Source organism: Onthophagus taurus, chromosome 7 (genome assembly GCF_036711975.1).
Source record: "Onthophagus taurus isolate NC chromosome 7, IU_Otau_3.0, whole genome shotgun sequence".
NCBI classification, from domain to species: domain Eukaryota; kingdom Metazoa; phylum Arthropoda; class Insecta; order Coleoptera; family Scarabaeidae; genus Onthophagus; species Onthophagus taurus.
In genome coordinates this window covers 1,141,491-1,153,553 of record NC_091972.1, presented here as the reverse complement: position 1 = coordinate 1,153,553, position 12,063 = coordinate 1,141,491, and the positions used below count along the sequence as shown (strand labels likewise).

The window sequence follows — 12,063 nt, the reverse complement described above, 5'->3', positions numbered from 1 at the left end:
TTAATCCGGAAGCTATTATTGCTACAGATTAGCGAAGAGCTCTTAAGAAGTGCTTTGAGTTATTAAAGTTATTATTGGATTTTCTAGTATTGACATAATTCCGAATCAATTAATTTGTTCTGTATTTAAAAGAAGATTATGAGACAACAATATTTCATTGTTAACTGTAAGAGGTTATTCATTATTAGGCGTAGCAGATACCCAATAACCCGTAAATTTTCTTTCCTGGTGACATACGTCGATGTTGGAATAAATAATTACCAAATAATAGCTCAATTTTCTGATCTGTTTCGCGTAAAATACAACGTAAACAGAGTATAACACGTTATTAGTTTTTCGCGTTAATAATAACGTTTAAATTACGATGTAGTTTGATGTAAATACGACATGCACGGATTAAAGTTTATCAACGAATTTCAGTTAACAATAATTAGGATGCGAAGTTAATATGCTTTTCAACGATATAAACATAATAAATAAAAACTTACCTTAAACCTAAAACTTCTTTGCTGTATGTATCGATGTAAATATTACTGTTTGGTTGCTAAGAGGGCATAACATCTAGGTGAAAGTCGCTCATCCGTAACTTTACAAACAGTGGCGTGCAAACGGTTCTGCCTCAGGTACTCAAGTCTGTCGAGTAGGATTAGGTTTTCACAAACGATTTGCACGGCAGTCTGCAAGGAAGTTAAGGCTTCCGTCAGGGGCAAGTGACGACGACAGTTGTTCCACTTATCCAAAAAAGCAACCCGAATCTCACTGCAGTCGACAGGTCGGTTAGAACTTGTGAACGAGTGCGTGGACGACAAGTTGTTTGAGAATGTTTCCGCGTCGAAATCTTTGCTGTTGATCGATTTGCCAGATTTCCGCTTTAACCGCCGAATTTCGTAACCACCTACAACAAACATTAAGAGATTGAACGTAAAACAGACTAATTTTAAATGACTAACCTTCCTCGGCAATTTCTTGTAAAATTGCTCGGAATAAACAATTTTTTGCATGAATGTCGTGAGCGTTATGGTCCAGTTCTTTCCATGATTCGCAACTTTGTTGTGCTGCTAATCTTAAAAATGGTCGCCTTAAAAATGTTTCAATTTTAAAATTTTCAGCGACTCTTTTTAAGATATCACTACATGGAAAGTTCAGAAAGGTTTCTAAACCATCTTCGATGGAATTTATTGTTAATCGATGATAACAACATGGCATTATTACTAAACATTTTGCCGAAGTAATTTTTAGAAATAACTTAAGAATAGTTATACTTAAATCGGCACAAGCATGAAGACCAGTTATACAAAAATTATCCAAACCTAAATTAATTAATGTATCTAAAGAATCTTTGGTTATATAATTATGTAAATATGAAACATTTTCAATCGAATGGGGGTAATATTTCTTTTGATACTCCTCTGCTAATCTAACTTTCTTTTCGTCGCCTTCAACCCCAATAACTTTAAAATGAAATTTCTCATTAATAAGATGTGGAAGATACCCCTAGAAATAAGTAAGCAATAATAATCAATGTTTGTTTATTTTTTTTAATTTCTTACAAGGCCACATCCCACATCAAGAACACTTTTAACATCTTTATCCCTACAAATACGATCAACCACCGATGATAAACACAAAATTTCGTGTTTCTTTTTTATTCCTATCGAGATGTTTTTCGGAAAAGTAAAAGATATATTTTCCGGCAAAGTTTTCAACTCAAATTTAGGTTTCAAATTGTCAAGCTTCCGTAGAAATTGTTTTAAACTCAAAGGAGCATTTTCCTAAAACATTTTTATTACATTCCAGTTCATATACAATGTAACATTATCAACTTTACATTAACTATCCCCAAAGCTAAAGAATTAAAATCGTTGGTATTAAATTTATTAAAATATTCCACCCAATCTAAAGGAATCTTTTCAAAAATTTTATTTACCAAGATATGAGTATTTGGGTAATTATAAATCCATTGATAATCGTTTAAAAATTGTAAACAGTCGTGCATATATGTTTTTGAATCCGTGTAGGACTGAGGTATTGCCATGATTTTTTTAATAACCTAAAGATGATATATAAGATTAAAATCTTAATCTAAATGTTATTGTTAATAAAATTATTTCACTTCATTTTTTATCAAATTAAGCAAACAAATAATTCGCTTTATTATGATCGTTACGAAAAAAGCAGTAAAGATAGCAAAGAAAATCAGTATTAATACAAATGTAGGAATTAAATATAGAATATCAGCGTCCAACAGGAGATCCATAATCAAATTTTACATGCAGTATTTATCAGAGGTGAGCAGTACCTGGGCAATTAAGTCCGTAGATTTATACAGGTCTCACGTAACTGGTTCGTTAGAACTTTTTTAGGTTCCACTATTCGTAGAGGTTTGAAATTTTGGTAGCATGGGTTGTTCATTCTAAACTTTCAATCTAAAATATTTTCAAGATGGCCACCACTTCCGGTCTACCGGAAGTAGACCACAACTTCGTTATTTTAAATGGAATGCTATAGTTTTTATTACACCTTTCAATTACACATAAAAAAATATGTTGACTTTGATAAAAGTTGTTGGTACCTACCATTTTTTGTTTTCGAGTTATTTTGATTTTTAGCTTTTTTTGGCAAATTTCACCATGCTCTTTAAATGCCTATATCTCAGTTAACGTTCATTAAAAAAACCTCTAAATTGGCACGATTACTCTTCAAATGTTACCAAATAGATTGTCATTTCTTGTATCAGAATATCTTATACAGGGTGGTCAAAAATTGAATTACCGTTTCTCCATATTCAATGGCTAGAAAGTCGAAAATTTTAAATGGAACACCCCGTATTTTTTTACCCTATCAGAAAGGGAATTTAATTCTCTACAAATTATCTATAAACATTCCTATACCTATTTATTGTAGTTTCCCTGATATTGGGACATTAATCAAAGTATGCACGGAATGCGGGAAAACGTTTGTTTTTTTTATTAGAATGCAATGGAATTTTGACAGTTTTTGGTCCATATTTGTGTTATTGTTGTTGTTACTTACTTTTGATCACGAGTGAAAGTCATTGTATATCATGGCAAATTATTCCAACGCCGATATTTTAAATTTGTTTTATATTCATGGCAACGGCCTCCACGATCTCCACATTTAACACCATTGGATTTTTATTTGTGGGGTCACTTAAAAAATCAAGTGTACAATTCACCAATCAACACACGACAAGAGTTGCGTGATAGAGTGATGCGTGCACTACGTACTATTGATGGCGACCAACTTCTACGGGCCACAACCGTAGAAGTCGAAAGAAGAGTTAAAAAATGTTTAATGGTGAATGGTCAGCATATCGAACAGTTTTAATTTTTTTATAATTTTAAGTTTTTGTTTTTTTATATCTTATTCATTCTAATTTCTGTTATTAAATTGTTGTTTTTCATTGTTTCATTTATTCTTTTTGCTGTTGGTTATTTTTGGTAAATAAAAGCGAGCAAGCTAAAGGTTATTCAATCATAGTTATTTGTAGAAATAATACCAATAATAATTTAAATAAATTAAACGATGAACTGTCAAATTGTCTTGGCCTGCTAACAAAAACACAAACGGGCTTTGGGATTTTATGTCTGATTTTGATTAATTTTCCAATATCAGGGAAACTACAATAAATAGGTATAGGAATGTTTATAGATATATTGTAGAGAATTAAATTCCCTTTCTGATAGGGTAAAGAAATATGGGGTGTTCCATTTAAAATTTTCGACTTTCTCGCAATTGAATATTGAGAAACGATAATTCAATTTTTGACCAGTCTGTATAAGATTCTCTGATACAACAAATTACAATCTATTTGGCAGCATCTGTAGAGTAGTCGTGCCAATGCAGAGCTTTTTTGAATGATCGTTAGCTGAGATGTGGGCTTTTAAAGACCATGGTGAAATTTGTCAAAAAACACTTAAAATCAAAATAACTCGAAAACAAAAAACGCTAGGTACCAACAACTTTTATCAAAGTCAACATATTTTTTTACGTATAATTGAAAGGTGTAATAAAAACTATAGCATTCCATTTAAAATAACGAAGTTGTGGTCTGCTTCCGGTAGACCGGATGGGGTGGCCATCTTGAAAATATTTTAGATCAAAAGTTTAGAATGAACAACCCATGCTACCAAAATTTCAAACCACTACGAATAGTGGAACCTTAGAAAGTTCTAATGAACCAGTTACGTGAGGCACCTGTATAAAATCCGAGATTTTATTTAAATTTCTATTGTTATCTTTTATTCCTGCTTAATTTAACTTGCGTAATTTTTCATTCACTAACCGTCGGTAATGTAATCGTTTTAAAATTTTAATAATTCATGAAAAGTGAAAATAAGAAATTTAACGTTAAAACCAATAAATATCTTTGCAATATAGTTATGTAAATTAAATCTTATCAAAAGAAAATTTAAGTTAGAATAACAAATTACCTTACTGGTTGGTTTCTTTGGGGCGTTTCAACGTCTACTTCTCTTTCTACAAAAAAGAAAAGAAAAATCTTAAGAAATTTAAAGTAAAAAAAATAAATAAATAATGAGCGATAAACATAGATTACCCAGGAATACAAATGCAATACCGAAATTTAAATTCATAAAGTATTGGATACTGGTAAAAAAAAAAACACTGTATTTTAAAAGTAACCATTTGAGGTTTCAAAAATCAATCAACTTAAACCTCACTTCGAATGAATTGAACCTTTATGTATTGCTTCTTTAATATTAACTCAATGCATTTTACATTTTTCGAAAGTTGTTCTACCGACGTTCAATTTCCGCTTCACTTAACGAGTCTTTCGTCAAATATGCTAACTTAATATCATCTTTTCGTGTTCGTGAAAACTTTTTATCTATTAAAAATGATATATTCAGGAGTTGTAAAAAGTTCTAAATTCACCCCTGTATATTATATTTCACATATTTAAAATTTTAGAGGATGTGAAGAAAAAAGAAACCAAATTAAGTTCTATGTACTTCTTTAATCTCACATTTTCAAAGTAAAAGAAAAATAAGTTACATTAACAATTTTAATAACATAAATAACAAATCTATTGCAAATCTATCCAATCTGTTCGTTTTCAACAGTAGTCCAAAGTTCTTTCGTCCTTGAAGCTGTATTTAAATTTTCGCTTTTAGGACCTAGTATTACTTTACTAGTTTGTGAAGGTGAATCCCGCGACAAATATTTTTCGCTAACATCTTTTAATCCATCACGATTGACGACCATTATATCCGCCCTATGTCTTTGTAAAATATCAGGACTAATCCCCATTAAAAACTCTCTCATCCCTTTATTAGATGGAGTTAAAGGGGCATCAACAGCTTGAAACACGCCTAACTTAGCTTCCAAAATGTCCTGATTCGTCACTTTACTCAAATCGCTATGTAACCAGCTATAACTCTTATCAAAAATATCTAACGTAGCTAAATGATTTGGATCTCTGTAACTATAAAAAGTAAAAACGCCGTCGGAATTTATTCTCGCCCCACTTCCATAAGCCCCCCGTTTTTCTCTTAATTCTGGATGAAGATATCTCGCTGACAATAACCTTCCCAAAACACGCAGTTTAGCGTAGTCTGCATTTGTATATGGAGTAGTCAAAATGCCTTTACTACAAAAGTGGATTGGAACGTTAATTACGTGATGGTGACAGTTTATTGCGTCGGTTGGTGCCCAAACTTTTCCTGTGTTAAATGTTGTTTCATTTGGAACTCCGAATCTATTTCCTGGTAATTTTGTTATGAACTTTTCGTAACTTCCTACAATTGTTGCTTGACTTGATTCTAACAAATTTAACGAACACCTATAAAATACAAACAAAAGAATTATTATTATTATTAATGTTATAATTCATTTCATATTAAAGTTAAATAACTTCAAAATTGAATGACAGCGAATTCGAATGGACTCTATCTGGCTTAAAAAAATCGTTATAGGCCCCATACACCTGCAAACAAATTGCGCAACAATCGCTGTTTTGCGAAAATTGTGTAGTGTATGGTGTTGGTTGATGCGTTTCGCAACTGGTTGCAGAAATTCAAAATTGTTTGGTTGTGCAACACCATTTGTTGTGTTCATGTGTTCTCAAGACGGCTAAACCAGAATTGTTCTAGTTCTTGTGTTAGCTCTAGTAATAGTGCTGGTGCAAAACTAGAACTAATACTAGACCTAGAAACATTGGAATTTAGCCGCACGTCTTTCAAGACGGCTAAACCCGAATGATTCTAGTTCTAGGTCTTGTATTGGCTCTAGTAATACTGCTAGTGCAAAACTAGAACTAACACTACACCTAGAACAAGAAAGTTTATCTAATGCTAACTAGCACTATCACTAGAACTAGCATTTGATCTAGAACTAGGTACATTCAGGTTTAGCCGTCTTAAGACGCATAGCTAAACCCGAATGGTTCTGGTTTTAGGTGTAGTGTTAGTTCTAGTTTTCGTTCAATAAAAATATGTCACAATCTAACGCTTAATAACAATTAAAACTAGAGCTAACACTAGATCTATAACTAGAAACATTCGGTTTTAGTTTTAAGTCTCCCAAGACAGCTAAACCCGAACGTTTCTAATTCTAGGTCTAGTTTTAGTTCAATAAAAGAGATCTTTCTAAGAAGCGGTAAAATTAAATAGTCGATATCGAAAATGTTTGTTTTGGTATCGTCAATTAATGCTATACAGCGTGGGCCAAATTCGACACTTTTAAAGGGAAACTCCTCTTTCTATAAGAGATAGAGGAACAATGATATTAGTGTCTGAGGTTCGATTTTTATAAGAAAGTTAATGGCGAAAACCGCATATCCGTATCTCTTACGGTTTCAGAGATACAGGAAGCTTTTCAAAAAAGTGCCATTAAAAAAAACATTTTTATGTCAATAACTGCTAAAATATTGCTTTGAGGGAAAGCTAACTTATTCCATCGAATTCCACCTAAAAAGTTGCTTTAGAAATGTTTTTACAGAAAGGAAGATTTATCAATAAGAAAAAAGTTTATGACGATTTTTCGAAAACGCACTTTTTGAAAAACAGCCTGTATCTCTGAAACCGTAAGAGATATCGATATGAACTAGCATTTGATCTAGAACTAGGTACATTCAGGTTTAGCCGTCTTAAGAGACGCATAGCTAAACTCGAATGGTTCTGGTTTTAGGTGTAGTGTTAGTTCTAGTTTTCGTTCAATAAAAATATGCCACAATCTAACACTTAATAACAATTAAAACTAGAGCTAACACTAGACCTATAACTAGAAACATTCGGTTTTAGTTTTAAGTCTCCCAAGACAGCTAAACCCGAACGTTTCTAATTCTAGGTCTAGTTTTAGTTCAATAAAAGAGATCTTTCTAAGAAGCGGTAAAATTAAATAGTCGATATCGAAAATATTTGTTTTGGTATCGTCAATTAATGCTATACAGGGTGGGCCAAATTCGACACTTTTAAAGGGAAACTCCTCTTTCTGTAAGAGATAGAGGAACAATGATATTAGTGTCTGAGGTTTGATTTTTATAAGAAAGTTAATGGCGAAAACCGCATATCCGTATCTCTTACCGTTTCAGAGATACAGAATGTTTTTCAAAAAAGTGCCATTTAAAAAAAATCATTTTTATGTCAATAACTGCTAAAATATTGCTTTGAGGGAAAGCTAACTTATTCTAACTTATTAAAAAGTTGCTTTAGAAATGTTTTTACAGAAAGGAAGATTTATCAATAAGAAAAAAGTTTATGACGATTTTTCGAAAACGCACTTTTTGAAAAACAGCCTGTATCTCTGAAACCTTAAGAGATATCGATTTTGCCATTAAGTTTCTTATAAAAATCGAGCCTCAGACACTGACATCATTTTTCCTGTATCTCTTATAGAAATAGGCGTTTCCCTTTAAAAGTGCTCAATTTGGCCCACCCTGTATATTTCAAAGTACCAACTAATAAATATAAGCTAATAACTCACCTTAAATTATTTTTATCAAACAACAACTTTGCAATCTGAGCCAACTCGGTAAGTATTGATTCATACCTTCTAGTTTTCATTAAAGTTCTCATATAACTAATATGTTGTAACCCTGTAAGTAAATCTTTCTGATAAGCTGCCCCTGAAACCAAGCCAGCTGCTGATTGCATAGCGTAAAGATGACCGCTTTCAGCAACACCTTGTGTCATACTGGTCATGTATAAGTGCGTTAAAGTCTCGAATCTCTTCACATCTTTGAATTCAGTCAAGTTAAATATTTCAGTCCAAAGATCCCACATAGCATCAACATTGTGATCCAAACAATAACTTGACAATAATATACCCGGCTCATACACGTGTAATTGATACAAGCTTTCAGCAAAATGAACTGATATATTTAAACCGGTCGTTTTGGTCATAACTAAATTGTCAAATTCACGATAATTCATAGTTTTAGTTCCCATTTTTGTGATAATGTAACAGAACAATGGTAGAAGCATGTGTTGTTCTGGGGTTAGTTGAGAAGTATTGATTATTCCGCGAAAATAAGTGATTCCATTCGAGTTAACTTTATTTATTTGGGTTGGAACCGGTCCGATTTTGATCTTTTCAGTTTGAACGTGTTCGACGTCGTTGTTAATATCCTGCATCGTTAGAGTAGGTAACAATTCTTTGTTTTGTTCGGCACTTTGCTCTTTTAATAATAACAATCCTTTGTCATAAATGCTTTGTTTTATTTCATCTGTTAATGTGGCCACTTTGCTTTTAATTAATTCGTTTTCTTGTTGTAAAAGTTTAGATTCGTACTCTTTATCAGGCGACATAGTTAAAATGAGTTTGTGATTATTTTTTTTGAAATATTTCTCGACGGTATTTTGTAAAAATTTCGAATCATTCTTTAAATCTGAACGCAATCTATCCAACAAATTATTCACTCTCAAACAACTGATGATGTCGCCCCCATGATTCCAAGTTGGAATCAGTCCAAACAATAAATTCAACCCAAAACTGGACATTTCATGTTTAACGCTAATTTCGTATCGATGTAGAACCGATTCAATGTGTTTAGATTCAAATCCGTTGGCGATTACATCATTAATTGTTTTTTCAAACAATTCTTGAACGGTTTCAAAATCGTCTACTTTTAATCCTTGTAATCCTATGGTGAAAATAGAATCCCTAGGTTGTGTGTCTAGTCCGGTACAAGGAATAAAACCCCCAGAAATATTTGGTTCAATCATCGATTTGTAAAACGGAGCATTCGGGCCTTTTATAAGTAACTCTGTGAGAAAACTCAATAAAAACACTTCATAAACATTTGTGACGTCAGTCATCACCAAAGAAATAGTTAAAGCATTTTGTTTTTCAAAGACATCCCCCAAATTATCATATCTACCTTCAGAATGAACTTTTTTTAAACCATCCCAACGTTTTTGAGAAGGCACCAAACTTTCACTTGGATTTTGGTACTCATATGATGATAAATAAGTTTCATCTAAATATTTTAATGTTGGACTAAGAGGAAAATTCCCGTACGAATAAAACCTTGCGTTACTCGGATGATAAGATTTCTTATGAAAATTTTTAAGATCCTCCCAAGTCAGTGATGGAATTTTTAAAGGATCCCCACCTGAGACATAACCATAAGTATGATCAGGCAAAATCAAATTTTGAACTTTCTGCTCTAAAATCCTTTCGTTTTCAGAAAACGCCCCTTTCATTTCGTTATAAACAATTCCTTTTATTATTAAATCAGTTTTAGGATCCTCTGGATTCACATTTTCCAACCTCCAACCTTCCTGTAGAAAATCTAAATATGATAAATTCGGTCGGAAAACTGCATCCAAATAAATCTTTTGCAAATTACAAAAATCCTGGAAATTTTGTGTACTGAACGGATACAACGTGTAATCAGACCCAGTCATTGCATTCATAAATGTTGCTAGGGATCTATTTAACATCTTAAAAAAAGGGTCTCTAACCGGGTAAAGTTTTGATCCACAAAGGACAGTATGTTCGAGGATATGAGGAAGACCTGAACTATCCATTGGAGTGGTACGAAAACAAATTGAGAAGACGTTGTTGTTATCATTTCGGTATAAATGCAAATATTCCGATTGAGTTTTTAAGTGCATTAGGCGAAGGGCTGTAATATTAAATTCCGTAATATTTTGAAGATCTTTAACTTCAAAACCATATGCTCTTGTACCAACTTTATATCCTAAAATAAAGATAGAATAATAATTAATTAAAGTTAAATATGAATAAAACCATTTCCTTACCTGAAATGTCAACAGATCCATCATCTTGAAGTTCAGCTTTAGTAATAGCTTGAGAAGACTGTCTAATAATCTGATGAACACTGTATAAGTTCAATTTTAAATTGGTAAGTTTTCGAAGCATCTTAACCTATACTGTAGGAGACGACGATAGTAAATTATCGATAATTTAATTAAAACGGGAATGTTCCCGTCGCTAATAACTTGTCATTTTGACAGTATTTACACATACCTGTACTTCACAAATAAATCCAAGACAACCAAAATTAGAACAAGAACAACGGGAAGAACATCACGTTCTAAGAATTGCGCAACGTTACGTTTTAAAAATTGCCGGTTACAATTTCTTTACACTCAACCACGAAGTTCTCATATAATCAGAAAATTCAATATCTAATTTCGTTTAAAATAATTCTAAATAGAATTAGGTTACAAAAAAAGACTGAACAGGTGCTTTATAGGTTATGTTTTTTGATTTATGTGTACTTACTTGAATGGCGGGTAAATCGGCGTAATCAAAACAGTGAAAAAACACGATGTTGTTGCTGTTGATTCCTTGGAATGTTACACTAATTATTTATTAGTTTAGGTAAACTCGTATATGTTGATTTTCCTAATTTCTTTACCTGGTAGCACTTTATTGAGTTATGTACAGTTCCTAACCCTCAAACTCGATCAAAAACGTCAAAAACACACCGTTTAATAATTCAAACGTTTTGCCAACCTGATAAAGTTAAACACACACATATTATGAATTTTTATTTATAAAAATAACAATTAAGTAAACACTATAAAAGAGTTCGATAAATAGATTACTAATTTCATTTTAATTAACATTTTATTTTTTTGTTAACAAAATTAATCAATCCTATTATATCTCCATCTGTTGGTGAAATATTAAATTACGTCACGTGTGGTAGTGATTGTTTCAATTTTATTACATTCGTTTAAAGTCGTTTGTTACTATAGATTCTAGTTTTAGGTCTTGTGTTAGTCCTAGTGATAGTGTAAAACTAACACTAGACCAAGAACTAGAAACATTCGGATTTAGCCGCACGTCTCTCAAGACGGCTAAACCAGAATGATTCTAGTTCTAGGTCTTGTGTTAGTTCTAGTGATAGTGTTAGTGTAAAACTAGAACTAACACTAGACCTAGAACTGGAAATATTCGGGTTTGGCCGTGCGTTATCAGACGCACGGCTAAACCCGATACTTTCTAGTTCTAGGTCTAGTGTTAGATCTAGTTTTAGTGCAATGAAAATATGCAACATAGTGATATCTTATGCTAACTAGTGTGGTGAGGCCACCTCTGAACGGTCTCGACCTTTGGTAATAACGCTACCACTAGAAACAGTATTTCGCACTCATATCATCAATCAAAACTAAAGGACAAGCGCGCGGTCACTATTTCAGAACCGTGGGTTCTTGCACTAAGGCTCTGCCATGAAAAAGCGAAAATCAAAAGACAAGTGTTCTAACCACACTTAAACTGTATTAACAAAATAACAAGAAATAATTGACAATGAACAAAATGAACCTTAAAATCCACCTACGATATTTTTGAATCTAACCCCGACAGCTAATTCTCGTTGACAGATAGGTGATAACGGAAACTGGCAAACAAACTTACTCAGGACTTGTATTCCGATTTGGTGGCTCGTCGATGGATCGCAAACCTGGACCCCTTTTGGTGGCTTCTCGGAATTTAACCGGGAAGGTTTCAATACCAATCTTACACCAAATCCTCAGTGGAAACACAATTTCCGACACGACACGGATGCCCGAAGTGCAAAGAATGCTCACAAATGAAACTAAGTCA

The 12,063-nt window shown here is 32.7% G+C and overlaps 3 protein-coding genes across 4 annotated transcripts in view; all 3 read right to left on the bottom strand.

Annotated features, from left to right (window-relative positions):
- LOC111422322 (nucleoside diphosphate kinase homolog 7) overlaps window positions 1-10,813 on the bottom strand; it is a 63,615-nt gene extending 52,802 nt beyond the window's left edge. Inside the window, exons 1-3 of the mRNA XM_071197408.1 lie at window positions 10,735-10,813; window positions 4,455-4,500; window positions 489-895 (exon numbers count right to left, since the gene is read on the bottom strand). The gene's annotated coding sequence lies outside the window, so the exon portion shown is untranslated. The remainder of the gene's footprint in view (window positions 1-488; window positions 896-4,454; window positions 4,501-10,734) is intronic.
- Window positions 946-2,035, bottom strand: LOC139430877 (methyltransferase-like protein 25B). The gene is made up of 3 exons (XM_071198308.1): window positions 1,829-2,035; window positions 1,551-1,772; window positions 946-1,494 (listed from the first exon to the last, which is right to left on the bottom strand). The coding sequence occupies exons 1-3, from the start codon at window positions 2,033-2,035 to the stop codon at window positions 946-948; spliced, it is 978 nt and encodes a 325-aa protein (XP_071054409.1).
- On the bottom strand, window positions 4,980-10,723 carry LOC111429503 (presequence protease, mitochondrial). Of its 2 annotated transcripts, XM_023065434.2 has the most exons (4): window positions 10,477-10,723; window positions 10,248-10,379; window positions 7,966-10,186; window positions 4,980-5,824 (listed from the first exon to the last, which is right to left on the bottom strand). In XM_023065434.2, the coding sequence occupies exons 2-4, from the start codon at window positions 10,366-10,368 to the stop codon at window positions 5,080-5,082; spliced, it is 3,087 nt and encodes a 1,028-aa protein (XP_022921202.1). In that variant the 5' UTR covers window positions 10,369-10,379; window positions 10,477-10,723; the 3' UTR covers window positions 4,980-5,079. The 2 variants fall into 2 exon arrangements, with proteins under 2 accessions (XP_022921202.1, XP_071053504.1); XM_071197403.1 differs by lacking the exon at window positions 10,477-10,723 and having other exon boundaries at window positions 10,248-10,466.
- Window positions 10,814-12,063: the final 1,250 nt, after the last annotated feature.